Here is a 27223-nt window from a genome sequence, read left to right as displayed (position 1 = left end):
GCTTTATTTTTGCTTAACGATAAATTGACAGTGTTCAATAGCAACACTAGTCATTTCCGGTTGTTTGCTACTTCAATACACACCGGCCGCTCCCGGTTCCCCTCTAGTCATTGTCAAAATGGCGGACGGAGGCGTCGATATAGATTTGTACGCTGACGATATAGAATCTGATTTTAATAGACAGGTAAGCTTATTTTAGCATAGAATAATAACGTTATTGGTCCTTGAGCGTCGAATGAAACTTTGGAAAAAGTCCAAACACCATAATGCAATGAGAATGTGCGGCACGTTTCAGGATGAGTTTGGAGGTGAAAATGTGGATCTCTACGACGACGTAATATCTGCACCAACATCGAAGCCCGAGGACGGAGATGGACCACCGAATGCGCCGCCGTCGCAGCATCCTCCGGAGGAGACCAACGGCAACGCTCCGTACCACAACAACATACCAAACCAGTCTCATCATCGCCACCCTCGGGCACAGCTTTACGTCGGAAATCTAACTTGGGTTTGTACTTGATTTTATTATATCCTAGATTAGTATTGTAAATATAAGACTATGTAGAAGTGGTAATTAAATGAAAATGTATAGAATTGTATCTATAGTATCGATACTGCGTCGTCTGCGTCACAGTTGTATAGTGGTGGTATTTTATTACTAGTAATTCTTGCAGTATTAATATTCATAAGAGCTGAATTGTTCCATTATATTTAGTAAAATAATGATTGTCATTTGACAATTTGGCACTGACAAATTTGATGATGCAGTGGTTATTTTAAAATTCTTAAAAAAGCGATTCATTTGATTACCTCTTCCAATAGTGAATGTTCCTCCGGGCAATATTTTTGTCTCATGAGGTAGGGCTGCCATCCGTCCGGGTTTCCCCGGATTTGTCCTAGTTTGGAGGCCGTCCGGGGGCCGTCCGGGCGGGGAGTCAAGAAGTGTCCGGGGAAAACCCGGACACTTTTCACGTAAGGAAGCACCTTATTGAATTTAAGTATTATCAGCGAATTTAAGTTCACTGATTAACTAATATCTGTTTACATAATAAAAAACCGGCCAAGTGCGACTCGGACTCGCCCACCGAGGGTTCCGTATTCGTACTTTCAACGGTTAAAAAAATCTTAGTTCATATATGTAGACATAACGACTTGACTATAAGCACAGTATAAGCGTTCACCTACACGACCTTAGAATATGTGCTAGGAACGGGCCTCTTTCATATATTTGATCGCCAGGTGTCCGAGATGTGCTAGAAGTACAGGTACTAATGAGCATTATTGTGTATATTAAAGTGCCATCGCTCGGTGAATTCTGTAACTAATTTGCGCGACCTGTATTGTATGATGGTTTTTCAGGGATAATTATTTATAATGTTAACTGATTTCGACAGTTTTACTTTATTTGAAAGATAACGTTTTAGGTAAAATCTCGTATAATTTTAAAATATGATATGGATGTATAATATGTATATGCAAGGGTGGTAAAATTGAAAGTTGAAATTAAAAAGTTTTTTGTCAATAAAAAAAAAGTTTTCAAGATACACACTCGATTTATTTTGTCCTGTAATATTTAGCATAAAGCCAATGTTTCGTAAAATTTTCACAATTTTTCGTTGGTAAACTTTGGAGATAAGGGGGCGGGGAAGAACGGTATTTTTTTTACATTTTCCTTTAATTTTTTTTTTTTTAACAATAAAATTATAAGAAATAGTTTTGATATGTGCAATTTGAGCTCTTTCTAACGATACCCCATTTGACCTAGTAACTTAGTAACCTAAAAAGAGACAAATTTTTTTTGTAAGAAAAATTGTTTTGTTTTTGTTATTGTTTATTGCAAATTACACATTGTGTGAAATTAAATAAATAAATGGATGAAAATTAAAGGTAATGTTTTTTTTTAAATAAATTCTGACTCGTCCGGGGAAAAAATGCGATTTACGCCAAATGTCCGGGTTTTTTGTATCTTTGTCCGGGTTTGGCGAAATTCGAGATGGCAGCCCTATCATGAGGGAACATTAACTGTTATTATTATTAAGCTATTGATGGATATACTATTATTATCGTGTTGGGGAAAAATATTCAGTGACATTATCTTTAACCCTGTGAAGTAGATAAACATAATACTGAATCTAATTACTTTGGTTTACATAGTACTGTTATTAAATTCAAGAATTTGTATAGTGATATGCATGATTGTGTGTTAGGGGAATTGATATTTAATATTTATTTGTTCTTGGGTTTTTATGAAGTCCTTAGTTTTTCCTGGTTTTCACAAGGGTTAAAGTAATGCAATGTTTTTAGGAAGCAAAAACAAGTTTCATATTTGAACAAGCTTTTTTGTTTTTGTGAGTAACATTGTTTAATAGGGCATGCAAATAATTTGCCATTTGTAAACAATAGTAGCAATATCAAGTTGTCCAAGTTCAAAATACACTTTTATAATCTTTTAAGCACTTGTGTAATTCTTAGAACAAATTAAATTATCCTCATAGAAAATAATTTAATTTGTATTTTTTAGTAGACACACTACTATTTTAACTATAAACTGAAATAAATGTCATATACAAAGAAAAAATGACCAAGGCCTCCAAGTGTCCAAAGCTGGATTCGAACCAGCGTCCTCCGTTATCGCGACGGATGCCTCAAACCACTCGGCCATTCGGTCACGGTGGCAAGGGTCGAACTTTTCAAGTATATGACACAATTACCGAAGGCTAAAGCCTTGGTCATTTTTTCTTTGTATATGACATTTATTTCAGTTCACTTGTGTAATATTTAATCTACAATTACATTGGGTAATTGCCTTAACATAATCTAGCCCTTGATATAGGCAGCCCTAGAAACAATGAAAATTGGTGACAAATATTAAGGCAGGTTATCTTATGATCAGAGATCTGACAACTGAGCGTCATTCTATCAATATAAGGTTCATTATTCCGAAAACGTCATACAAATGATGCCCAACTGTCCGATCTCTGCTTATGATACAAAATCTATAAATGTTGTAAAAAATAAATGACCTGTATAACTTGTTTTTGCTTTGATACTTGACTTCAGGAAATCAGGGATGTTTTTCACTGAAGCATGGCTTAGGTATATTGTCCCTTATAAAATTTGCTGATAATATTTTAACATGTCACTTAAGCCCTAATGCATATAATTTTTACGGCAATATTACCAGCTAAAATTTCTTTCTAAAAAAAGGTATTGGAAAGAGGTTTCTGCTGTGCATAGTACATGCTGTGAAAGAATATGCAAAAGGCTCTTGGGTGTTACCAATACATTTTGAGGGCAACCTAATATTGTTTCCGTACCAAGTTAATACTGGATAACATAGAGCAATAGTAAAATTGTTCTCGTTTGGTTTGGTAACACCTTAAGGCATTCACTGCTTTAATATCCCCTTGCAGTGAGTGTTAAACCAAATATGTATTTGCACAAAAAATCTGGTCATATGAACACTTAGGTTTCAAATTATCTTTTCTCTTCTTAAAAGTGAATGGCAACCTTTTTTTATCACTGAATTTTTGATTGACGTAATGAAAACATTCACAGACTGAGAATAGAATGGACTAATTATATTTTACCGTGTCTGTATGACCCCTTTATGTGAGGAACTTATGACATTGCCCAATATCTAGGTAATTAGACTTAAAAATAAAAATAAAAGAAAGTATGTGCCATTTGTAGAAAATAAAACTAATTTATGAAAAAAAATACATGTTCCATTAGACATAATTTTGTCATTTCCTCCAATAATGTTATATTGCCATTATTAATTAACAAGTTTAGGTTTTTGTGTAATAGGTATTTAATTTTATTTATTTATTATATGACTTATTTTCTAGAATTGGTACTGATATTGTGTTCTTGCTTTTGAAGAGGATGAATCTTTCATTGTACTTATGTGTGGTCCTAAAATTGTGCCAGTACGTTTTTTTTTACGTAAGCCATTAACATTAATATAAAAAGTGGACAACTTCTGCATTATTGATGCATTTTATGATAAAAATACCCTTCTGTACTATTGGCAACACATCAGACTATGGCACACCTTAATATCATTGTTTTAAGGTGGCAAATGGTCAGTAATTGTGTCATGATGATTTCTTATCTGATTTAACATAGTATGTCCCTAAAACTAGGTTTTTAGTGGTCATCTATGTTCTAAAACCTAAAAAAAAAAACTTAAATGTAGTTATTGTTTGTGGGTAGTCCATAACATTTATAACTTGCAGTGTTTCACGGTTAATTGATTTATTTTTTGCTATGCATATAATTATGTATGAAGAAATATAACTTGTTAGATTTTATATTATACCACAGATATTATTTTTGCACTTGTACCAGACTAACATAAGAAAATTGGAACTTTGAGGGAACTTACACGGTAATTGGCACTTATCTAAAGTAACCATTAAAATTATTCTCGATTCCAGTTTTTTTTTTTTCAGTATAACTTTGTCTCTGACCTAATAAAATTTCTATATTGTAATAAAAAAATGTAACATTAAAAATATTTTTCTTAACATACCTTGCAGTATTTTATAAATAATTACGTAATTTTTTAAATAAATTAATCTATTATCATAAAGATTTAGTTAGAAATATGTCATGCAAAATATTGTAGTTGATGTATATATAAAAAAAAACATTTGAATTAAATTTGGAGTCAACTTGTTGTGAATTAGGCCTAATGAAGAAGAGATATTTGCATCTTTATTGTCTTAATAACCTAATGTGTTTTCTGTGATGGTGGTTTATCCATATTTCCTAATGTAGACATAATTTATTATGTAGGTATGTTCATGGCAATCATGACATGATTTTCTGTAATAATTCATGTCTTTGTCTCATATTAATTCAACAATACACATTTTTTTAAGCTGAGATTTAAAACTTTTGGATTTCTTTTAATACACATCCATTATTTGTGAATAGTTTGTATGTTTAATATGTTTTTAAACTGCCGTTGTGTCGGGCACAAACAAAACTAAGGTAGATTAACAATTTATATTTTATGTATAGAAAAAAGCTTTCGAAATTCTCAGCGACGCAATTATTGTAGAATATATAAGTTACATTAGTGATAGTGTACTATCTCTTTGTTCCAACAAACCTCAAAATAAAGTTGTAAATATCTCTATAAAATAAGACTTTTGACACTAATCTTTATCCATGTTGGATACCAGAAAGTTAATTGGTCTCAGGATTTTAATTTGGTCATTGTATGTATTTATTTATTTGGCCATGTAACAGTGTTACAATATCTTATTTCAAAATGTTACACACAAATTGGTTTAGTGATCAACACACAATGTTACTGTACCCTCCCAACTGGATTCTAAAGTTAATCGGTTTTCTACTACTTGTACATCATAATTTCTTACTTTCACACTATGCAAATATGCAGTAATGCTATATTATAAAAGGCTTGTTACTACACATTTTAGGCTAACTAAATAATTTAACTTGAATTTTATCAAAACTGAAACACAGATATTATCTGATACTAAATATCAATATTGGGTTGGTGACAATGATTTTTCATGCTCTCAATCAAGTCTTTTTTGAGAAGATGAAAAGGAGCTTTGCCATTATTTTCGATTAGACTGCTTTTTTTAAGTTAAAAAAAATCAATTGTATAGAATGGGTATACTATCCTTTAGAAAGTTTCAACGACAAATTGTCACTAATCCTCTGAATGAATAAAAGCATAAGGTGATACACCGTATAGAGATAATCTAGAAAACTGCTAAATAAGAACAATATATTTTAGTATAGACTTATTTGCCTGATATCCTGCTTATATTTCGTAGCAAACAAAATCTTGGGCGTTTTATTTATTAGTTTTTTATGTTAATGCATTTCTTGAGAAAGGGCCTGGCCGGACTGCCATGGTAAAATCGCCCCTGGCTAAATATGAAATATTGATATGCAGGATTATTCGTATTGTTACTACATGTACTACTACTGGATATTATGCCTCAAACTGTTTCCGTTTACGAAAAAAATTAAAAAAAAGAAATTTTGTTTTTTATTTTTTTCTTTAAAACCGCGTATCCGATTGAGTTGTTCTTTGGATATTTTATAGATATATTAGGGATACATCAATAAAAAAAAATTAACTTCCTGACTTTTTGTTAAGTACATTTTTTTTTTAATTTATGTTTTAAATATTTTTTTTTTACCACATACGAGTTAGCGACACCTACTATATTTTTATATAATAATCGCCATTTTATACTCTATTACATATATTTTTATCAAAAATATTAGTTTGGATCAACAATGTCAAAATAAGTTATTTATATATTATTATTACTAGTATTACCCTTTAGTACGTTGCTCCTGGAAAGTGATGTATGAAAATTTTGGCATAATTAATGGAAGATTTTTTTTTAATTGGGATATGTAGATTATAGGCCGAAGTTATTTTTCATCAACCCTCCCCACCCCTCCCCCCTCTGCGTCACCCCTCTACCCCCCCTTAAAGAGCCGAAAATGCGATTTTTCTCGATTTCTGACAAAACCAATGAAGATACAGAAAAAGCATGTAGGAACGAAGTAATCCTTAATAAATTTACTACAAATCTCTCATAAACACTTTAGTGCTAGCACTCAAAATCAAATCAAATCAAAATCAAAATAATTTATTCAGCAAATAGGCCACAGGGGCACTTTTACACGTCACATGTACATAGGTATTTAAAAAAATATTTAAAATTGAGTTGAAATTACAATTGATACTATTATATACTAATTCTAAGTTCTAACTAAAGTTAACTCTATACAATTAATTAGAGATGTAGAAGGTCTCTAAATGTCGAATTACAACCAAGAACTACACTAAATTTTAATATAAAAAGTACAAATACAAAAAAAAAAAAAAGTCTAAAATTACTTTAGAGGTGCAAATGACTCTAAATGTCACAACTAAAAATAAAATGTATATCTACTTAATCTAATTCTCCTTAGAGATGTATATGGTCTCCATGAGTCAAAATCATATATTTAAAATATTCACTAAAAGAAAGGAAACAAACGACAACCGAACAAAGTGTCCTAATTTAATAAAAATTAGAATTAAAGTTACTAAGTTATAACAGCCCCAGTAAGCTTAAACAGACCGGTCTTCACGGACGGCACCCGTTCACGAGTATGACGCGTATCTCAGCCATCGCCTCCCTCAACCTTTATTCGGGAAGGTGGCGACCCGATCAACGACGCCACCGCAGCAAAGGCTTTTAAGTGTGCATGACATGTTCAAGCTGCCAGGCTAAATTAAATATTCAAATTATAAAACATAGCTGTAAGACACTATATTCTGTGCTCGTATGTTACAAAGGAAGGAAATATAGATTTATACAATAAAATTAAAGTAAGATAAACATTAAACATTAAACACATAATCTTGGAGATGTATAAGGTCTCCAAGTGTCCACAACTAAACTTAAATAAAAACAATATAATCAGACGAGAATATGTTCTCATACGTCAATTGAACACTAGTATGCTTAATTACACAATGCAGAGAAAATGAAAAAAATATATACGACTTCATTCATCTATTGACAAGCAACCACCTTAAAGGCATCCCTATCATCTATAAAATCCTTCACAGTGTAGTACGCCTTACATAACAACAAACGCTTAATGCGTGCCTTAAATTTGTCAAATGGCAAATCCACTATATCGGTTGGTACTTTGTTATAAAAACGTGTACAGTTCCCGACGAAAGACGTACCAACCTTACGGAGACGGTGGGCGGTCACAGCAAGTTTATGTTTGTTCCTTGTGTTATAGTTATGGATGTCACTGTTAAGCTTGAATTCGTGGATATTTTTCCGAACATACATAATATTTTCGTATATGTATTGAGAGGCAACGGTAAGAATGTTCACCTCTTTGAATTTTTCTCTTAAAGATGCTCGACCGCCCAATCCGTAGATTGAACGGACTGCTCGTTTTTGCAGCACAAAAATAGCCTGAATGTCTGCAGCTTTTCCCCATAACAGGATCCCATATGACATAACACTGTGGAAGTAGCTAAAGTATACCAGCCTGGCCGTCTCTACGTTTGTTAGTTGTCTGATTCGCCTTACTGCGTAAGCTGCAGAACTAAGTTTGCCAGCTAAAGTGGCTATATGTGCATGCCATTGCAGTTTTGAATCCAAAGTGACTCCAAGGAAAACCGTTCGATCTTCAAATTCCAGCGTTTCACCTTTCATTTGGATCTTACTGTTATTTACCTGCTTAACGTTCGGAAGCGCAAATCTGATGCACTTGGTTTTCTTGGCGTTTAGAAGTAAGTTATTCGCCGTAAACCAGTCTGTTATGCTAGACAGTGCATCGTTGATGTTATCGAAGCTGCTTTCCTTTCTGTCAACTTTGAATATAAGAGAAGTGTCGTCAGCAAATAACACTATATCATGTTTATCTTGCACTAGTTTCGGTAGATCATTAATGTATACTAAGAACAGGAAGGGACCGAGAATTGAACCTTGAGGCACTCCAAGTGCTACCGGTGAACCTGCTGATTGAGTCCCATTGATAACAACTCGCTGAGTTCTGTCGGAAAGGTACGATGAAACAAGGTCAAGGGCAGCAGCTTTAACCCCATAGTGGCTCAATTTTCTCTTTAAATTCTCGTGATCAACGCAATCAAAGGCCTTTGATAGATCACAGAAAATTCCAACAGCATCTTGAGCTCTTTCCCAGGCGTCAAAGATGTGTTTTAGAAGTACCACACCGGCATCAGTAGTTGAACGACCTCTGGTAAAACCAAATTGATTATTGTCAAGCAATTTATTTCTGTTAAAGTGAGACAACAGTTGATTAAGAATAAGCTTCTCAAAGACCTTACTTAGCGCTGGTAATATTGAAATAGGTCTAAAGTTGGTCGGGTCTGATTTCGTTCCTGATTTAAACAGCGGGATAATTTTGCTGTGTTTCATAATATCAGGAAAAATGCCACTTATAGTTTTCGCGCAATCCGTCACGAAAGTTGCTCCTTTCTGCAATTTTCTTTAAAGAATATTAAAGTGTTGTCCCAAAATGCTTACGAAATTTATTTGATACGACTAAAATATTGTAAACTCCTCATGACTATAATAAAATTAAGGGGATAAATCACTACCATGGTTGGGACTTGAACTCACGGCTTCCGGATAGAAACTCGAGGGCTCTACCAACTGAGCCACCAAAAGCTCATCCCTAGTTTCTAGCGAATCTTTCAGCTTTCTACTATATGAATCAATGGTACCCCTAGCGTCATTTATCTATCATATCTATCAATCTAGAGGCCGTGAGTTCAAGTCCCGCCCATGGTAGTGATTTTTTTCCCCTGAAATTCATTCTGAGTTTATAATATTTTAGTACTATCAAACCGACGATTTCGTAAGCATTTAAGGAGAAAACTTATCATTCATTAAAGAAAATTGCAGAAAGGAGCAACTTTCGTGACGGATTGCGCGAAAACTATAAGTGCTAGCACTAAAATGTTTATGAGAGATTTGTAGTAAATTCATTAAGGATTACTTCGTTCCTACACGTTTTTTCTGTATCTTCATCGGTTTTGTCAGAAATCGAGAAAAATCGCATTTTCGGCTCTTTAAGGGGGGGGGGGGTAGAGGGGTGACGCAGAGGGGGGAGGGGTGGGGAGGGTTGATGAAAAATAACTTCGGCCTATAATCTACATATCCCAATTAAAAAAAAAATCTTCCATTAATTACGCCAAAATTTTCATACATCACTTTCCAGGAGCAACGTACTAAAGGGTAATACTAGTAATATATAAATAACTTATTTTGACATTGTTGATCCAAACTAATATTTTTGATAAAAATATATGTAATAGAGTATTAAAATGGCGATTATTATATAAAAATATAGTAGGTGTCGCTAACTCGTATGTGGTAAAAAAAAATATTTAAAACATAAATTTAAAAAAAAAATGTACTTAACAAAAAGTCAGGAAGTTAATTTTTTTTTTATTGATGTATCCCTAATATATCTATAAATTATCCAAAGAACAACTCAATCGGATACGCGGTTTTAAAGAAAAAAATAAAAAACAAAATTTCTTTTTTTTAATTTTTTTCGTAAACGGAAACAGTTTGAGGCATAATATCCAGTAGTAGTACATGTAGTAACAATACGAATAATCCTGCATATCAATATTTCATATTTAGCCAGGGGCGATTTTACCATGGCAGTCCGGCCAGGCCCTTTCGTATGATTTTGAATTTGCCTAAAATTTTGTTTATTTTTATGACTAATGTTTTTCCTTATCAGGTTGTCCATCGAGGTAAGACGTTTTACTGCTTGTTTTACGTAGTTGATTGTCTTATTTTATTTATAAATTATATTGATTATTTTTACTCTGTTGTGATACCTACATGATAATATTTGCACTGATCTGTGTTCGTGTTCCTTTGTACCTTCGCAAGCGATGGTGCTACCACATTGTCTGTCATAAAATATAACATCGCATGATAGGGCCAACATGATAGTATTTTATTATGCTGTCCCTGTCACAGTATGTTATACAGCCTGGCAAAAAAGATTATAAATGGAATTAAATTATTTTGTCATAGCAACACTTCCTGTTCTCGTACAAAAGTGACTCAATAGTTGCCACATGCAAAACGGTTTACATAGACGGTTTCCCTATTAATTTCTATACTTTTTTGCGAGGCTGTACAGCATTTCATAACAGCCGATCTGGGAGCACCATAATGTTAATGTAGGATGGGTGTGGATTATTGAATCCTGTATATTTTGTGACTGACGGAAATTGTGTCGCGCTTGTATTTACCGAACGTTCCTTTAATGTTTAATCTTACATTTACTTACTGTTGACATTATTTGTATTGAACATTGTATTGTTCAACTTCTATTGGGTAATTGACGAATCGAAGACGCTTTATTAACCGGATGTTAATTAAGATGTTAGTTTTTTCCTGACAAATGTTACTTTACTAAAAATATAGTCCGCGTGTTAAATGTGTTATAAGTTACATCATATGTGGAAATAATTCTATTTTATCACATAATTCATGTTAGAAGCCTGTCTTCCGGGAAACATTCTGTGATATTTGACAGGTTATATAATTATTATTCAACTTTTTCTTGTAATAGTGATATCTACACTTAGAAAAATCGTTTTCTGTACTATTTTTTATGCTGTACAACTCTGTAAATAAATATTATTCAAAAAATTTGGCGAAATAATACTAATTTATGAATATTATATTCTTAAAAAAATGGTTTTAAAATGTCTGTAATTATCATTGTTTCGATGAACTAGTTCCCTTTTATTATCCTATTAAGTGGAGGATTTCCTAATTAGTCTAATTGAGGGTTTAGCAGCTGTGTACTGCTTCATTGCTAATTTTATCAGTAGTCTTGGTAACAACATGTGATATGACAATAAAATACTGGTGACATACACAACTGTTTCCTTTTCTCCCAGCGTCTCCTGTTGCGGATCTTTTTCGTCAGATTATTAGGGAGTCGGGTAGAAATACACTACTGACAATAAAAAATATCGGCTTGAAATATTCAGTATTATAGGTTCACTTTAAAGAGGAATATCTTTCGCTTCTGACAATTATTAATCCCGGTATTATTCTTCATTCGATTAAATTAAAAGGTTAACATCGGTCAACTTTTGCTATACCTACCCAAATACATCACAAATAATTAGGGAACCGAAATTAAGTAGATATATAACTAAGCCAGGTTCGTCTTACGTCTCGATCGTGTTTGCGTAATGAGGTACGTACTAACGTATTTGTCTGTACTATAATATCATGCTGAGTCATCACGTACGTATTTCACATTCGCTGTTCTTAGGTAAATGGCTGCGTAGCTTAGTTTTGGATACAACTTTTTTCAGTGGGCAACGGACCAAGATATAGCGAACGCGGTCGCTGATGTGGGTGTGACCGATTTCCAAGATGTCAAGTTCTTCGAAAACAGATCCAATGGCCAGTCCAAGGGGTTCTGTGTCATTTCTCTGGGCTGTGAGCAGTCCCTCAGGATGGTTCTGGAACGTCTGCCCAAGAAAGAAATTCACGGACAACACCCGGTTGTCACTCTGCCTACTAAACAGGTAAATAAATAATATACTGTACATATTAAAAATATGACCTGATATTAGCTTCTTAGTGTGACTAACTATGAAAAATCAATGAAAGTGAGCAACCTGATTTATATTTATCTTCCCTGAATAGATTAAGGAAAGGCTATTCTAATTATACTTCAGCGGGTACAGATATGAAATCATAGCTATGTGTCCCACCTAACCCAAAACCATGGTCCAATGGGATGGGACGGAGATGTAAGTACATGCTTGACCATCCCTACAAATAAATTTAACCTGGGGCAACTGCATTCTCCATTAACTACGTTGACCGACGCATAAAAGGAAGGTTACTCATTCAACCGCATCCATTGGGTGTAACAAAAAAAAACATCCTTCAAGGGCATATTCTGAATTGTGTTCCAGTTAGGAAAAAGTAGAAGAAAAACATTGAGACAATCAAATATTCCATCTTGGAATGGAGGTTTGAACAAAGGTTATCGCGTAAAATAATCTAATAGAAAACGAAGTCAAGCAAATGTCTCTATAGCAACCTAATGATGATTTTAACTGAACATAGCACTAGTACCTATAACTTGACCTGAGTATTGTGCTTCTAAATTAAAAAAAAAAAACTTTCTAACACGCTGACGGGACATAAAATGATTCCGATCAATATCCCCTTAACTTCAAACTTGGGTAAATCCATTGTGCTTTAAGGTTGATTATGTATAAAAATATATATAATCTAAAAAAAAATAAACATTATAGCAGAATGGATTTACCCGACTAAGTTAAGCGACACTATTTACGTATGTTAACAATGTAATGTTTGAAAGAAGTTATCTAAACCACGGCCTTGGTAAGTTAGTCAAAGGATAGAAGGATTCTTAATAGAACACAAGTGTTTTGTAGAAACTTAAAATATAGATTCAGCCCAACTTGATAACCTTGCTATTTATAGGGCGACTGACTTAAATCTACCATGCCTTGTCGCGCGCGAGTTCATACTACTGACGCTATGGTTCGATATAAAGGGGCTGTAACTCAACACGGGTTGGGTTGCAGACCGTCAATAAGTAGGATAGGTGTACGTATCCTTATACTGTATCTATCAGCCTCTCTAGCACAACTTGCCTTGTCGCGCGCGAGTTCATACTTGAAGTCGCGCTTGATGTATGGAGTCACGCGCGACAAGGCAAGTTGTGGTAAAGGGTCTGGTGAGATTAGTGAGCACTGTTTTATTGACGGCACCGAATCATTGGACTAGCTCGCCAAACACTTAACTAAATTATAACATCCACAATAAGTCAAATATATGAGAAATTGTTACAAAATGTAGGACGTTCTTCAGAAGATGATTGTTTTTCAGGCGTTGAACCAGTTTGAAAGTCAATCTAAGACGAGGTCCACTCCACCCGGGCCGAATAACCCCGGCATGCGCGGGCCTCCCCACCCAGGCGGTCCGCCCGGACCGCACCCCGGAGGTAACTATTTACCACTGCTGATTTGAATAGAAGAAAATGAGTTAGTGTTATTATAGTATATATATATATATATATATATATATATATATATATATATATATATATAGTCCTCCATGTCGTATCCGACAACGGCGACCTTTACATTTTCCTCTGATGAGCACGTATATGGCTCGCGAATCCGAACTTGGTCTTAAATATCCGGTCGCACTGTGCGCAGTAAAGCTGGCCCTGTTCGTTGTAGGTGTATGCGTAGGACGGCTTGGGTCGAGACTTCCGTTGAAGGCGCTTTTGGTCTAGGTGTTCTAGTCGAGCTTCTTCAAAAGTAGCTACACCTTCTCTTACCTTCTTGTAGTTCAAGTGTTTTTCGATTAGTGTCGCTATGAAATAACAAATCGAAACATAAAAATTGACTCAGCATGGATACCAAAAATGTATGCAAGGGTGTTCTAATCATCAATCAAGATTTTTGTAACTGCATTCTAAAAAGGGATTATTGGATTTTTGACAAATATAATTTGCGTTTTACGTTAATTGTAAAAGAGTAACCCAAACCTTCCCACATAGATTTCTTCGGCCCCGGTCCCAATGGCCCTGGACCCAACGGGCCTCGCATGATGATGCCCGGCGGGGGTCACCACCAGATGCGCGGGCCCCCGCCCGGCCCTCCCCACCACATGCAGCACCAGGGCCCGCCCCCGCACCACATGCAACACCAGGGCCCGCCGCCGCACCAGGGCCCGCCGCCGCATAGACCACCGATGCAAGTAAGTAACCCTTGACTCTTAACCTTTCCACCTAGGTTCCAACGGGCCCAGTCTCAACAGTAACTACACACAACAAATTAGTAAGGTGTGCAACTAGCTCAAACAATAAAACTGCCTGTCTGGCCTCCCCACCACATAAAGTATCAAAACCCGCCTGCGCACCAACCACCTTTTAATTGCATGTCTGATGATGACCGGTCTGGCTTAGTGGTTAGTGACACTGCACTAGTGGGTTAGAATCCCGGTAAAGCCGTTTATTTGAGCGATGAGCACGGGTATGTTCCCGAGTCATGGCTGTATAAGTATGTATAGTGATAGTATTGGCTACGTGCACGACAATTACGCCCACTACCATGTGAACCTGAAGTGGAAAATGTCAAAAAATGACATGTAAACAAACATTATATTTTAACGATTTTTCGTTAATTTTAAATAAATCGAATAACAAGAGCTACTATTTCAAGTGTAATTTAGGTAGATAGATTATAAAGACATTGATATAATACCAAAAATCAGTTTCCAAAGCATTACTCACGGTATAAACTTCCAACCCCAGACTACAGAAAGAGTCAATAAATTGGTGCTGGCAGGGCATATAAGGAATCTTGAAGAACATAGGAGTAATGGTACAAGTTCTTCGAGCTAGTGATATGGTATTCGCTAAACCTCCGTCCCGTTAATGCCATATAAAACAAATCTAAACGTAAGTACCTAGTCATGTCCGCGGCCGCAGAAATATCCGACCGGGGCTATTCCCAGGCTAGGCCTGAATCTTTAAGCATAATCTTTTACGGTAGGACAAATATTCACAGACCACCGCAAGCACTGCGATCGCTTTGCTTACCCCCTCCATGCACTTCGCACGAAGCCAATAGTGTATGACTTTGTTCAGTTAGGGCCACTTGCACCACCCGCTTAAATCAAGGTTAGTGAGCTGTCAACTGTCAAATTCCATATAAAATGGTGGGTTAACCTCTTGTTAACCCTCCATTTTCGGTGGTGCATGGCCCTTAGAAGTTTAGGGCTAGTTTACTAAATATTTAGTTTGTATAAATGTATTTAATGCACATTGCACACTATATTAATAAAGAATATAAAATAATAAACTGAAATATATATCATACACGAAAGAAAAAACGACAAGGCCCACTGGTGGCCGAGCCGAAGAATATAAAACCTTAGTACTGAGCTGAGTAAAATTATGTTAAAAAGTTATCAAAAATACAGTTTTTTTTTTTATATTCTCCAGGTTGTGACTTGCCATAACTAACGAAATTCTGTTTTTCTAAATAAATTCTGTTTATCTAAATTATAAGAAAATATAATTTAAATATTGCTACTCTTTGGGCCTTAATGAAATGTTGAAAACCACCAGGGTCCACCGCCTCATCACATGCAGCACGACGGACAGGGACCGCCGCACAGACCCCCAATGCAGGTGTGTTAGTGTGAATACCTACAGGACCATGTCTTGCTAAATCCTAACTCCTAACATAAGTATTGTGAACAAACTTGAGTTAAATGTTTTGAACTAAAATGTCTTTTTAAGCATTACAGGATTTCTTCAATGTTTTCTTTTACTGCTATGTGTCAAATTAGTAATCAAAAGCATATAGAAAATTATGCTATATTTTCGTGGAAGATAAGAAATGAGACTGCAGTCCCTGTCCTCATATTATGCATGCTCTCGCTTGATTGATTTCATGCTTGAAATCGCCGATCTGTCTTCAACACACCGGCTGTTGTAAATGTTATATAACGTGTTGGCATTGATACTCTGTCCCTGTCATACAATGACATATAACTTTTATTATTAGCTAGTGTTGGAATGTCAAGTTACGGTGATAACTTATCCAAGGTGATTACTGTGGCAAATGCTGTAGTCATAGGTTTGCAACTACTAAATCTACTAAATCTTGACTATTAAATCTAAAAAGCATGTGTATATTTACTAATCCTTTCTATCGGGTTGTTAGGGACCATCCACACTTATAAGACGTATGTCTTGCGGCGCGCAACGGGCGTCTTCGCCACGCCGCCTGAATGTAATTCAAAAAACGTCTCCTCAGTACATTTTGTATAGGAAGGACGTAAGACGCGCCCCAGGCGGCTCGGCGGCGTTTTTTGAATTACATTCAGGCGGCGTGGCGGAGACGTCCGTTGTGCGCCGCGAGACACGCGACGCCTAAGTGGGGACTGCCTTAGGACTCGTTTCGTTTAAAAAATAGACAATATGATTATTTTTGTACGGGTCGTGTCAGTCAGAGTCCAGTGTCAAACTAATTCCTCGTTCCGATAGTTCCAAGGGCCGCCTCAGATGCAGCGGCCCCCAGGCCCCCGGCCGGGCCCGGGTCCCGGGCCGGGCCCCGAGTGGGCCCCGCGCGGGCCCCCGCACCACATGGCGCCGCAGCCGCCGCAGCAGTACGGCCCGCCGCAGCACCAGATGCCGCATCAGATGCCACCCCCGCATCAGGTGAGGGATTTTTTTGAAAATTGTAACGCTTACTACGACGGAGGCGGAGTGTCTTTTAATCTATATTAAAATAAAATGGACACGTCTACAGTCAAATACGCTGCAAGAATCTTAGATGACCATTCATCATCAAACTGTCATTTGTACAAACGAAATGTTTTTTTTTTTTAAACAGAATCGATCATAATCAAATATCTCTATCTTTTAACTGCTTAAGGCGCAAAGAAAGGCGTGCTATTTAAAATTGATATAAATAAGCAAAACAGTCTGACATATATTTTTCATTAAAGTTAACGCGAAATGAGAAAACTTTCAGAAGAGGAGACAGTCGAGTATTAAAGCTCGACTCCTGTTTTGCGATTTTGATACTGTCTTTTAAAGGACTAATTTTAAGAGCCATCCCCGCCAATACGACTCCTATGTCCTCTTTAAGCCGGGTGGCACTAGAGTTTCCGATTTTACTTCTTCAGTCTTTCCACGTTCCGTCAATTCAATCATTCCGTCGAAGACTAGGTTCCTCCATAGGCATCTGTTCCTCCACAAGCGTACAGTGCAGTCATTTGAACAGGTCATTTAGAAGGGGAAGGAATCTGAGGTCTCGCGCCTTCAACTTTACGTCTTATTTTAGAATTGGAATAGTTTCTAATATAGTAATAATGATTGTTCGCAGCCGGGTCCGGGCATGCCGCCGCACCACATGGGCCACGGCGGACCAGGGCCGGGGGGCCCCGGTGGCCCCGGGCCGCGCGCGCCGCTGCCGCACCCAGGTATGAACGGTTACCCAGGTACGCACACGCTCTCTACTTGGCATGCCCCGAGTGGCTAACACGCACGAAAGGTTACGGTCTCGCACACATTAACATACGTACGAGGGGTGAATGGTCGAACCCGATAAATCGAAATTAATACGCACGCGCCCGCGTTGTTCATACGGTTTATTATTAGACGGGCGTACGTTCCGTAGAATCCGCGTCAACTAGCGAAGGCCCTAAGGCACTGGTCTCACTAGCCCCACTACCGGTAGTAAGCAATGAGCTATCGGCTATAAAAACGAAGAAAAGATAAGCACTCCCATGCAAATAAAAGAGACACGGCGATGTTTATAGTTACTCGCCCATCGGTAAACTATCAATACCGCCGTGTCTCTTTTATTTGCACGGGAGTGCTTATCTTTTCTTCGTTTTTAAAGCCGGTAGCTCATTCCATACTAGCTCGCGGTGGGACCAGTGCCTAAGAATGTTGCGAAAATAGTTCAAATTTCAAAAACAAAGTGTCTTAACTTATTGGATTTGACCACTCACCCCACGCATACATATTTTGCATAAACTATGGCATAGTTAAATATAATATTTATCAGTCACTGACTTTTCACCAAAAACTGGTGTTCAAAATTATTACAGAGACTAAATTGATCGAAATAAAAAGTGATGAATCGATTTCTCGAACGAGTTCGAACAAGATGTCAATCCTGAAATCAGAGGCATCGGCATACTGTACTGTATCTATAAATTTAATATTCAGAATGCTAATAATGTACATTTTGCATATTAGAAAAAAACCTACACTATTTTCTCTAATATGAACATGTTATGTGACTTATATTTTTCTCATATACCTACTAATAATTATAAATATAATCTAGAAGTATTGGTATAATTTTCACTAACTGATATACAATTATTACCAACTAAACGCACGCATTATTAATTAATAGTATTAATATCTTACTAAATAAGGCTTCAAGATTATTGCTTTTATTAGAAGACCGGAAAACGACTGACACATTTTACTCTTTTTCAATTGATATACTCAGAAGTTGACCGGTTAAAAGATTTGTATTGTCTATACCTCATGCTAGAATATTCCCTATACAAAACAGCGAACGTGCTCGAAACCGGCACAGATCGTAACATTAAAGGCCAAAGCGTGCACGCTCATATCGGGCGTCGGGGCGTACATGCATGTTAAACGAAGTCGATACAAGTGTCCCGAGTCGACGCTGTATAGACTTTACGTACGCTGGACGTCTCGTCAAACGCTCCGCTCCGGGCGTCCACTCTGGGGCCTATTTCTCAAACTATATCACGAACTGTCGCATCGTATCGGTTGCCATGACAACGCACTAATATTATAAGACTAATATCCACTGGAGTGCTGAGCGGTCGACTCCCGGCCGATTTGAAATGTCCGCAAGTGCCATGGCGCCGGGAGTCGACCGAATGGTCATTGCGTATTTGGCGGGAAAATTAAACGTTTGCGCGCGCACCTAAGCTACAAAAACTTTAACAATAGATAGCGGAAAACACAATTATTAATTGTCGCATCAAAAATAATTACCTGTAATATAAATATTATTAGAAAATCCTTATTTTAAAAGCGCCAGGCAACAGGGCCTTTGCTAAAAATTTGATGTTAAACAAATTGTGTTTTTATGTGTGTATTTCTATACAAAATTGTATACGGATTTAAATATAATGTGCCTGGGTAAGTACTAAACAGTTTACAATAGTTTAATCGTAAATTTGATTGTTTTTACTTATTGATTTGGCATTTTATTTCAAATAATCGAGTGATGAATAGGTTTGGCCCGAGGAATTAGGCGTTTATTTAGATATATCTAGTACTAATAACCTAAAAAAACACTTTAATCGTTAGGTTAACTATTTGATAACCAAAGTTTATAATCTTTATACTGAAAACTCGATAATTTTTCATCACCGAGACACAATATTCAACGTCACGACCGTGGCCATTTTATTCAATTTTCGATGTGGATAAAATGTGCGTAATAATTTAGACGAATTTTGTCCCATTTGTATGTCGTTTTCTATTAAAATATGTCACTACTAAGACATTGTTATTTAATGTAGCTTTGAAACCCCCAAAATTTTAATAAAACCACTTTAAGAACTTGGTATTATGAAAAAATGTACGGAGGTCATCTATCTACTTTAGCTTTCGCACGCCTTATTTTTCAACTCATTTATTTTTGAAAATCAGAACTTTTGTTACTTAAGCCTGTGATAATACATATATCTTAAGACGCGCTACAAAACGAGTATATAATTTCAAACATATAATTGATAAATAATAACAAAACAAGATTTCAAAGTTACCTCAGTTTTTTTACGAGACGTATTTCATACCCAATTTTAATACGCTTTTAATATGTAAAATCTTAATGCAAAAGTGTAATTTTATTACCTTTTCTGATGTATATCCATGTATATGTTTGTAAAAAAAGTGTTTTTCTTAAGAGTAGTGCTTTTTTCTATATCTTCCGAGAAACGGGCGTGGGGCTAGTGTATGGTCGGTAGCGGTGTAGTGTATCGTGTTCTCCGTTGCCGCAGGCGTGGGCCCGGGCGCGCCGGCGCCGCACGTGAACCCGGCCTTCTTCAACCAGCAGCAGCCCGCGCCCGGCCCGCAGCCGCCGCCGCAGCAGCAGCCGCCAGGTATTCTAACTCCTCACATTTATAATCCTACATCCTGTAACCTGCTCTTGGCCGAGGATACCGATAACCTAATCACAAAATTTAAATAAAAAAAAAATCTCCGATGTAGCAGATCGTTTTCCATCAAACAGAGAACACTCCCGACTATTTCAGCTTTCGAAAAAAAAAACACTAAATCGGTCCCTCCGTTCGGGAGCTACGATTCCACAGACGAGACACACTCAGGCAAACACGTCGAACTTATAAATAAATAAATAAAATAAATGTTATATAGGACATTCTTACACAAATTGACTGACCGTAAGTCGAGGCTTGTATTGTGGGTACTCAGACAACGATATATATAATATACAAATACTTATATACATAGAAAACATCCATGACTCAGGAACAAGTATCTGTGCTCATCACACTAATAAATGCTCTTACCGATATTCGAATACGGGACCGCGGTGTAGCAGGCAGGGTCACTAAGTGCTAGGCCAGACTGATCGTCAAATAACACTTCGTCGTTTTTGCGTGGGGTGTTAAAAATCGTGGTTCTCTGTTCAAATCTACAAAATACAGGATCTCCCTAGTTCAGGCACGGACATGGTGAAGCCTATTTTGTGTTAATATAGTTTATGGCCTGTTTATAACTGCTATTTTTGGTACATGAATAAATGATTTTTTTTTTAATCCGTTTCTATCGGTGTTGAGTTGTCTTTCTGCACTTTCTATCAGCGATAATTATCGCCCTACGTCGTCCAGATGATCTTCTGCCAATTAGTACCGCGGTGTATGCCCTCCGAACTTACCGAATCATCTCCCACAGCAAAACTGATCTTCATGTGAAGAGATAAAATACACGACTTACCTTTTTGAAAGAATTTCACTCATCGTCAAGTTAACCCTACACTTGACAGAAAACAGGGAAGGTCACGAGTTCAAACCTCACCGACATTCACAAATATTGATGATTCTGTTTCAGAAAAAACTAAAAATACGAAAAGAGGGTCAAAGACTGTGTACAGTATTTCGGATGGCATTAAAAGTATTAAACCTCTCCGACATTCACAGATATGATGGTTCTATTTCAACGAAAAAAATAAAATTTATTATGAAAATGAGGATCATAAGACTGACAGTATTTCGATAGCGCATACAAAAGTATTAAGGGTTAAGGGTCGGTTGCACCAAACCGTCTGGCACCGTTAAAACGTTCGTAAAATTTTATCGTATGGGAAGTTCCATAGACGTCTGCTGCGTGACGATGATGTGTCTGTCAAATGTGGTCGGTGCAACTGGCCCTAAGATGTCAACACGTCAACAGTAATCGATGAGCTACCGTGCTAGCAAACTAACAAATCCTGCCTTAATAGTTGATATATGGTGATATAATTGACATGATCGGTCCTGTGCAGGTCCCGGCGCGCCGTACGGGCACGGGCCCGGGCCGCACGCCGCGCAGGGCCCGCCGCCCGGCGCGCGCCCGCAGCCCTACGGCCGCCCGCCGCAGGTAACGTCTCGTCTGCGTTCACTCTACTCCTCCTTGCGGTATCCCGCCGTCTGCCACGGCTCATGGGAGCCTGGGGTCCGCTTTTGGCAACTAATCCCAACATTTGGCGTAGGCACTAGTTTTTACGAAAGCGACTGCCATCTGACCTGCCAAACTAGACCTTATTGGAATTAGTCCGGTTTCCTCACGATGTTTTCCTTCACCGAAAAGCGACTGGCAAATATCAATGTACTTTACTAAAAGATAGAAATATCGTGAAAGGTAAACGATATTGCCGCTGTAAAAATGAAGTCGACCAGTCATAGAATAATGTGTGCATCAGAGAGTCTGTCGAGAATTGATAGAGAAGGTGATCTGTACCACCCCCGATCAAAAAAGTGGATCAGATAAAACGACAACGATGCTGGGAAAAATCAGAGTTTGCCACCTGCATTTCAGCTTCAACATCGGTACAGGGTGTCTAACGGCTTTGCTTATATTTTTCTTCTTATGTAGCGAGTTCGATTCCCGGTTTAACCATCTAATTTTTCAAAATTCTAAGCATGCAGTTTTACTAAGTTTTATAAATAAAATATAGTCTTCTTTCAGCAAAATATTCTGTCTATGATATTTAAGGTACTTGCCCTCCATGTGACATATTTAGCCGTGAACCGACCGTCTATATTGTTGTGCAGAGCTACCCGCCAAGCGCGGAGCCTGCGCGCGCGCCGCCGCACCACGCGGCGCCCCTCGCGCCGCACCACGCGCCGCTGGCGCCCGCCATCAGCGAGGCCGAGTTCGAGGAGGTCATGTCCCGCAACCGCACCGTCTCCTCCAGCGCCATCGCTCGCGCCGTGTCCGACGCCGCCGCCGGGGAGTACGCCTCCGCTATCGAGACGCTCGTCACTGCTATATCGCTCATTAAACAGAGCAAGGTTAGTTAAAGTGTGATAGAGGTGTACCTAGCCTAGCCTGAACTTCTCTACGCGACAACATTTCCATCTCCATCATTTAGATGGCTGGCAGTCCTCAACTGTGCGTTTCTCCAGAAGCTTCCTGCCCCGCACGGCTAAACTGTGGAATGAATTGTCGCCTGCGGTATTTACGGATCGATACGACCTTCAAATCATAAATTGAAATAGATTTGAAATTTGATTTGTTCCCTAGTTGTATTGACCTTCAAATCTTCAAGAAAAGAGCGTACACCCATCTTGAATGCCGGCAACGCACCTCCAACACCTCTGGTGTTTCGGGTGTCCATGGGCGGTAGTGATCGCTTACCATCAGGTGACCTGTCTGCTCGTTTGCCTCCTATCCCATAAAAAAAACTTACAGATGGATTTATTTATTTTTGACATCAGATTGTTAGACACAAGCGCGATGGGGCCATTTTTTTTTTCAAAGTTGTCCACCCCACTTTTTTTGAATTTGGAAATTTTTATGTGGTTTCCACTCAGAATCGCGAGCTCTTTCAATCCTAATAGGAGAAAAAAAGTGTCCCAAGGTTTTTTTTTCCCATTCCGTTACCATTTTTTTATACGGAGGTGACGGAATGGAAGGTCAGAAATGTATGGAAATCTTGGGACATTTTTTTTTCACCTGTCAGGATCGAAAAACCTCGTGATTGAATGAATCCCATGTTACAAAAAAAGTGCGGTGGACAACTTTGAAAAAAAATGCCCCAATTCCCAATTATATGGTAATTCTAGGTTTATATCACCTTTTTCATTTTCAGTATCAAATTGTAACACTGATTATCCACACAGGTGGCCCACGACGACCGCTGCAAGATCCTCATCTCGTCGCTCCAAGACACGCTTCACGGCGTGGAGACCAAGTCCTACAGCAGCACGGAGCGGCGCCGCTCCCGGTCCCGCGAGCGTGAGGCGCGCGCGCACCACCGCGCGCCGCGCCGCCGCGAGCGCTCCGCCTCCCGCTACCGCGACCGCTCCCGCGACCGCGAGGACCGAGACAGGTATGTCACTGTAAACCTATGCCGATTACGACCACGATACATAGCGTAGAGAGGAAGTCGAACAACACAACGGAACGCCGCCGTGAGCGTTCCGCTACCACGAACACTAGACTACGGTAGGTCACTAATGACTGATGCTATGTATAAGGCAGTATCTCGTCTCTCCAAGGGACCATCCACACACAGGCGACGCATGTCCTGAGACGCGGAACGGACGTCAACGCCGCGCCACCCGAATGTAATTTAAAAAACGTCTCCTCAGTACATTTTATATAGGAAGGACGTAAGACTAAGACTCGCCCCCAGGCGACGCGGCGCGCGCCCCAATCGACGACCCTTGCGCGTCCTTCCGATACAAAATGTACTAAGGAGACGTTTTTTAAATTACATTCGGGTGGCGCAGTGCTGACGTCCGTTCCGCGGCTCTGGACATGCGTCGCCTGTGTGTGGATGGTCCCTAAGACGTTACACGGCGCAAAGATCAACTTACAAGCAACTCTTATTTGAATCATGTAAATGGGCCTTTATGAAACGATGCAGACGATGATCAAAATATTTGTAGACGTAAGATGTATCATCGAGATGGCCGCGTAACTCTGCAAGTATAAAACCTTCATTTTACTGACAATCTTTAGTAAAAAGTTAACATTGTTTTATAATAATTTCTCTCTAGTCTGAGACTTTTATTAATTATAATATTAAAACAGGTAGCGTAGCCAATCAGCGTATGACATTACACCTCATTACATCTAGATATCGAGTTTACCTCATGTACCCGCACGCATCTTTTTTTTAACAACCCCTTACAGTAGAGTAGTGATTTTTGTAATGATACATGGTCACTTGATTACAGGTATAGGGAAAGGTCGAGGGAGAGAGATCGCGACCGTGATGCGTAAGTGTTTCACCCTCAGCCCTACCTTACCTGAGATATCAGTGGGTTTAGTTCGTCTGTGTACCTTACCTGAGATAGCAATGTCTCTGATATTGCCTTACCAGGGGATTTTAGTTTGTCTTGTGCAATCTCACATGCTTTCATTTGCTGGGTTCTGTTTGCTTATACCATGAATATCATATCACTTCAGGTATCATACGGGATTATGTCTGTGAAGACTGCAAAACAGTGTTCGTTTTATATGTAAAAATGACAGGGTGTAAAAAGTATAAGCGACAATTCGTTCGTGGTTGGTTTTATAGCGGAAAAGCGTCACTTTCACTACTTCCCGATAATTTTTAACAACCACGGCATGAATTGTAAGAATATTGCATCGAACTGTGACCTAAGATTACGAACTGTGATTTCTCGAAATATAAACATTTTCTTGTAAATCTCTAAGAGAATGTTACGTAAATATGTTTAATACCTATCAATCAGCTTAGTTGAAGCCCTTTCTACGGGTGTTATGTTTTGTGAACAATTAACGATTTGACGACCGGTCTGGCTCAGTCGGTAGTGACCCTGCCTGCTAAGCCGCGGTCCTGGGTTCGAATCCCGGTAAGGGCATTTATTTGTGTGATGAGCACAGATATTTGTTCCTGAGTCATGGATGTTGTCTATGTATATAAGTATTTCTCTATTACTACGTATATCGTTGTTGGAGTACCCACAATACAAGCCTTCTTGAGCTTACCGTGGGGCTCAGTCAATCTGTGTAAGAATGTCCCGATAATATTTATTTATTTATTAACACGATTGGAGGATATCAAACAAATCGACACAGCACTGTCTGGTGGAAACTCAGTACGTATATCGTTGTTAGTGGTTTTGTACGTGATGTGTAACTGTTTGTTGTTGTAGGTACTACAGGGATTACCGCGAACGCGAGCGTGACCGCTCTCGCTCTCGCGATCGCGAACGCGCTGACCACTACAACCGCGGACATAGCCGGGAAGAAAGGTATGTTTAATTATGATTATTGATGACTACTATACATTTTATGTATGGCTCGTGTCATTCACGAACAAGTGCGAATTTGACGAATCTAACCTTTAGTTACATGACTATATGAACCGACGTACGCGTCTTCTTGAATGACACGATATATACTATACCAATTGAATTACATAAGCATATTTTTTTGTCATTCTTAGGATAACTCAACAACGTAGGAACTGACCCTCGGAGCCCTGCAGACGCAATGTTATTTATTTATTTAAACTTTATTGCACAATTGGAAAAAAAAAGTACAAATGGTGGACTTAATGCCTTAAGGCATTCTCTACCAGTCAACCATAGGGCCAAACAGAAATATGAACAGAAATCTTCTTTGGCCAATATTTCTCAGCTAATGTGTCATATAAAAGTATCAATCCGTCTGATACGTATAGGGATAAGTTCGCCTTTGTACTGTTCTTTACTGTAATTACTGTGTTTTTTGTTATCAATTGTACGATAAAGATTTTGCTACTACTACTACTACTACTAAGAGATTTTTTTTTTAACTATTCTAGAGTTCCCATTTTGTCGGCCCACAACTTTACTGTTATTAACTTTTCCGTTTCAATACATATACATTATATGGCGCAGTCGGTAGTATTACGGTCCCTACTCTCTCGAAGGAAATCTGATTATTGTAAATATTTTCAGTACTAAAACGAGCTCGTCCCTCAGGCCTCGCAAGTCGCCCGTTGAGGCGGCGGCGGAGAGCGGCGCGGGCGACGCGTCGAGCGGCAAGCGCAGCGGCGCCGCGCCCTACTACGACGAGCGCTACCGCGAGCGTCGCGAGCGCGACCCGCCGCCCGCCGACCGCGACCGCGAGCGCGACCATCGCCGCGACGCCAGGCACTAGGACACATGGGAACTGACGGCTGGACCACATGTGTCGCGCGATAAGGACGAGACTAGCGCGCTGCTGCGTAATTACGCCATACAGTCTTGACTAAAAAGAGTAGAAATTAAATAGTCTATTGACGAATTGTTTTCAGATTCGATAAAAATCAATTGCTAGCGTCGGACGCCTTTGTCTTGTCTTTATCGTGTTATTACCGGAATGATTAGGCAATCTTCTCATTGCCTCTACGAATGTCGACTTCGGACTAGTACTTCTTGAACCAAAACAACTTATTCATTCGAGTTACAAATCACAAAAAGAGAGAGTTGTCCGTTGTGTTCGTAGCTAATTGTAATTGACTAAATTATGTAGCCCAAATTTTTTTGCGTAAAAACTCTGTTTTACCATTTCTCTATCTAGAATGACCATTGTAACAACCCCTATATTAAATTTACTTTTGTATTGGAACAACATTCCAAAATTGGACTCCAGGGGTAGGTTTAACTCCGTGAGACTTCACTGTTATTGAGCTGAATCTATTTTCTTATTGCACATATGTGAATTTATTGTAATTTGGCAATAGGGAAATCGATTGATACCTCACTAGGTTTTAGTCATAGATTTTAAGATTTCCTGTATGGACTGCTCCATACATAATAGTTATATGACACTGATGATCTTAGGATTTACTTTGCATAAATGAACATAAATAAAATTGATGTATTGATTCAAA

General features: G+C 38.3%; 1 protein-coding gene across 5 annotated transcripts; it reads left to right on the top strand.

Annotated features, from left to right (window-relative positions):
- Positions 1–40: 40 nt before the first annotated feature.
- Positions 41–27223, top strand: LOC125235741 (cleavage and polyadenylation specificity factor subunit 6). Of its 5 annotated transcripts, none has more exons than XM_048142316.1 (15): positions 41–184; positions 296–508; positions 11906–12121; positions 13464–13578; positions 14143–14342; positions 15718–15780; positions 16642–16815; positions 17486–17582; positions 20166–20267; positions 21671–21765; positions 22440–22679; positions 23511–23719; positions 24573–24614; positions 25518–25616; positions 26307–27223. In XM_048142316.1, exons 1-15 carry the CDS (start codon positions 119–121, stop codon positions 26506–26508), a joined length of 2133 nt encoding a protein of 710 aa, XP_047998273.1. In that variant the 5' UTR covers positions 41–118; the 3' UTR covers positions 26509–27223. The 5 variants fall into 5 exon arrangements, with proteins under 5 accessions (XP_047998273.1, XP_047998275.1, XP_047998272.1 ...); XM_048142318.1 differs by having other exon boundaries at positions 17486–17600; positions 26331–27223; XM_048142315.1 differs by having other exon boundaries at positions 17486–17600.

The sequence above is a fragment of the Leguminivora glycinivorella genome, chromosome 18 (assembly GCF_023078275.1).
Source record: "Leguminivora glycinivorella isolate SPB_JAAS2020 chromosome 18, LegGlyc_1.1, whole genome shotgun sequence".
NCBI classification, from domain to species: Eukaryota; Metazoa; Arthropoda; class Insecta; order Lepidoptera; family Tortricidae; genus Leguminivora; species Leguminivora glycinivorella.
The sequence above is the reverse complement of the archived record's forward strand: the minus strand, read 5'-3'. Positions and strand labels throughout refer to the sequence as shown.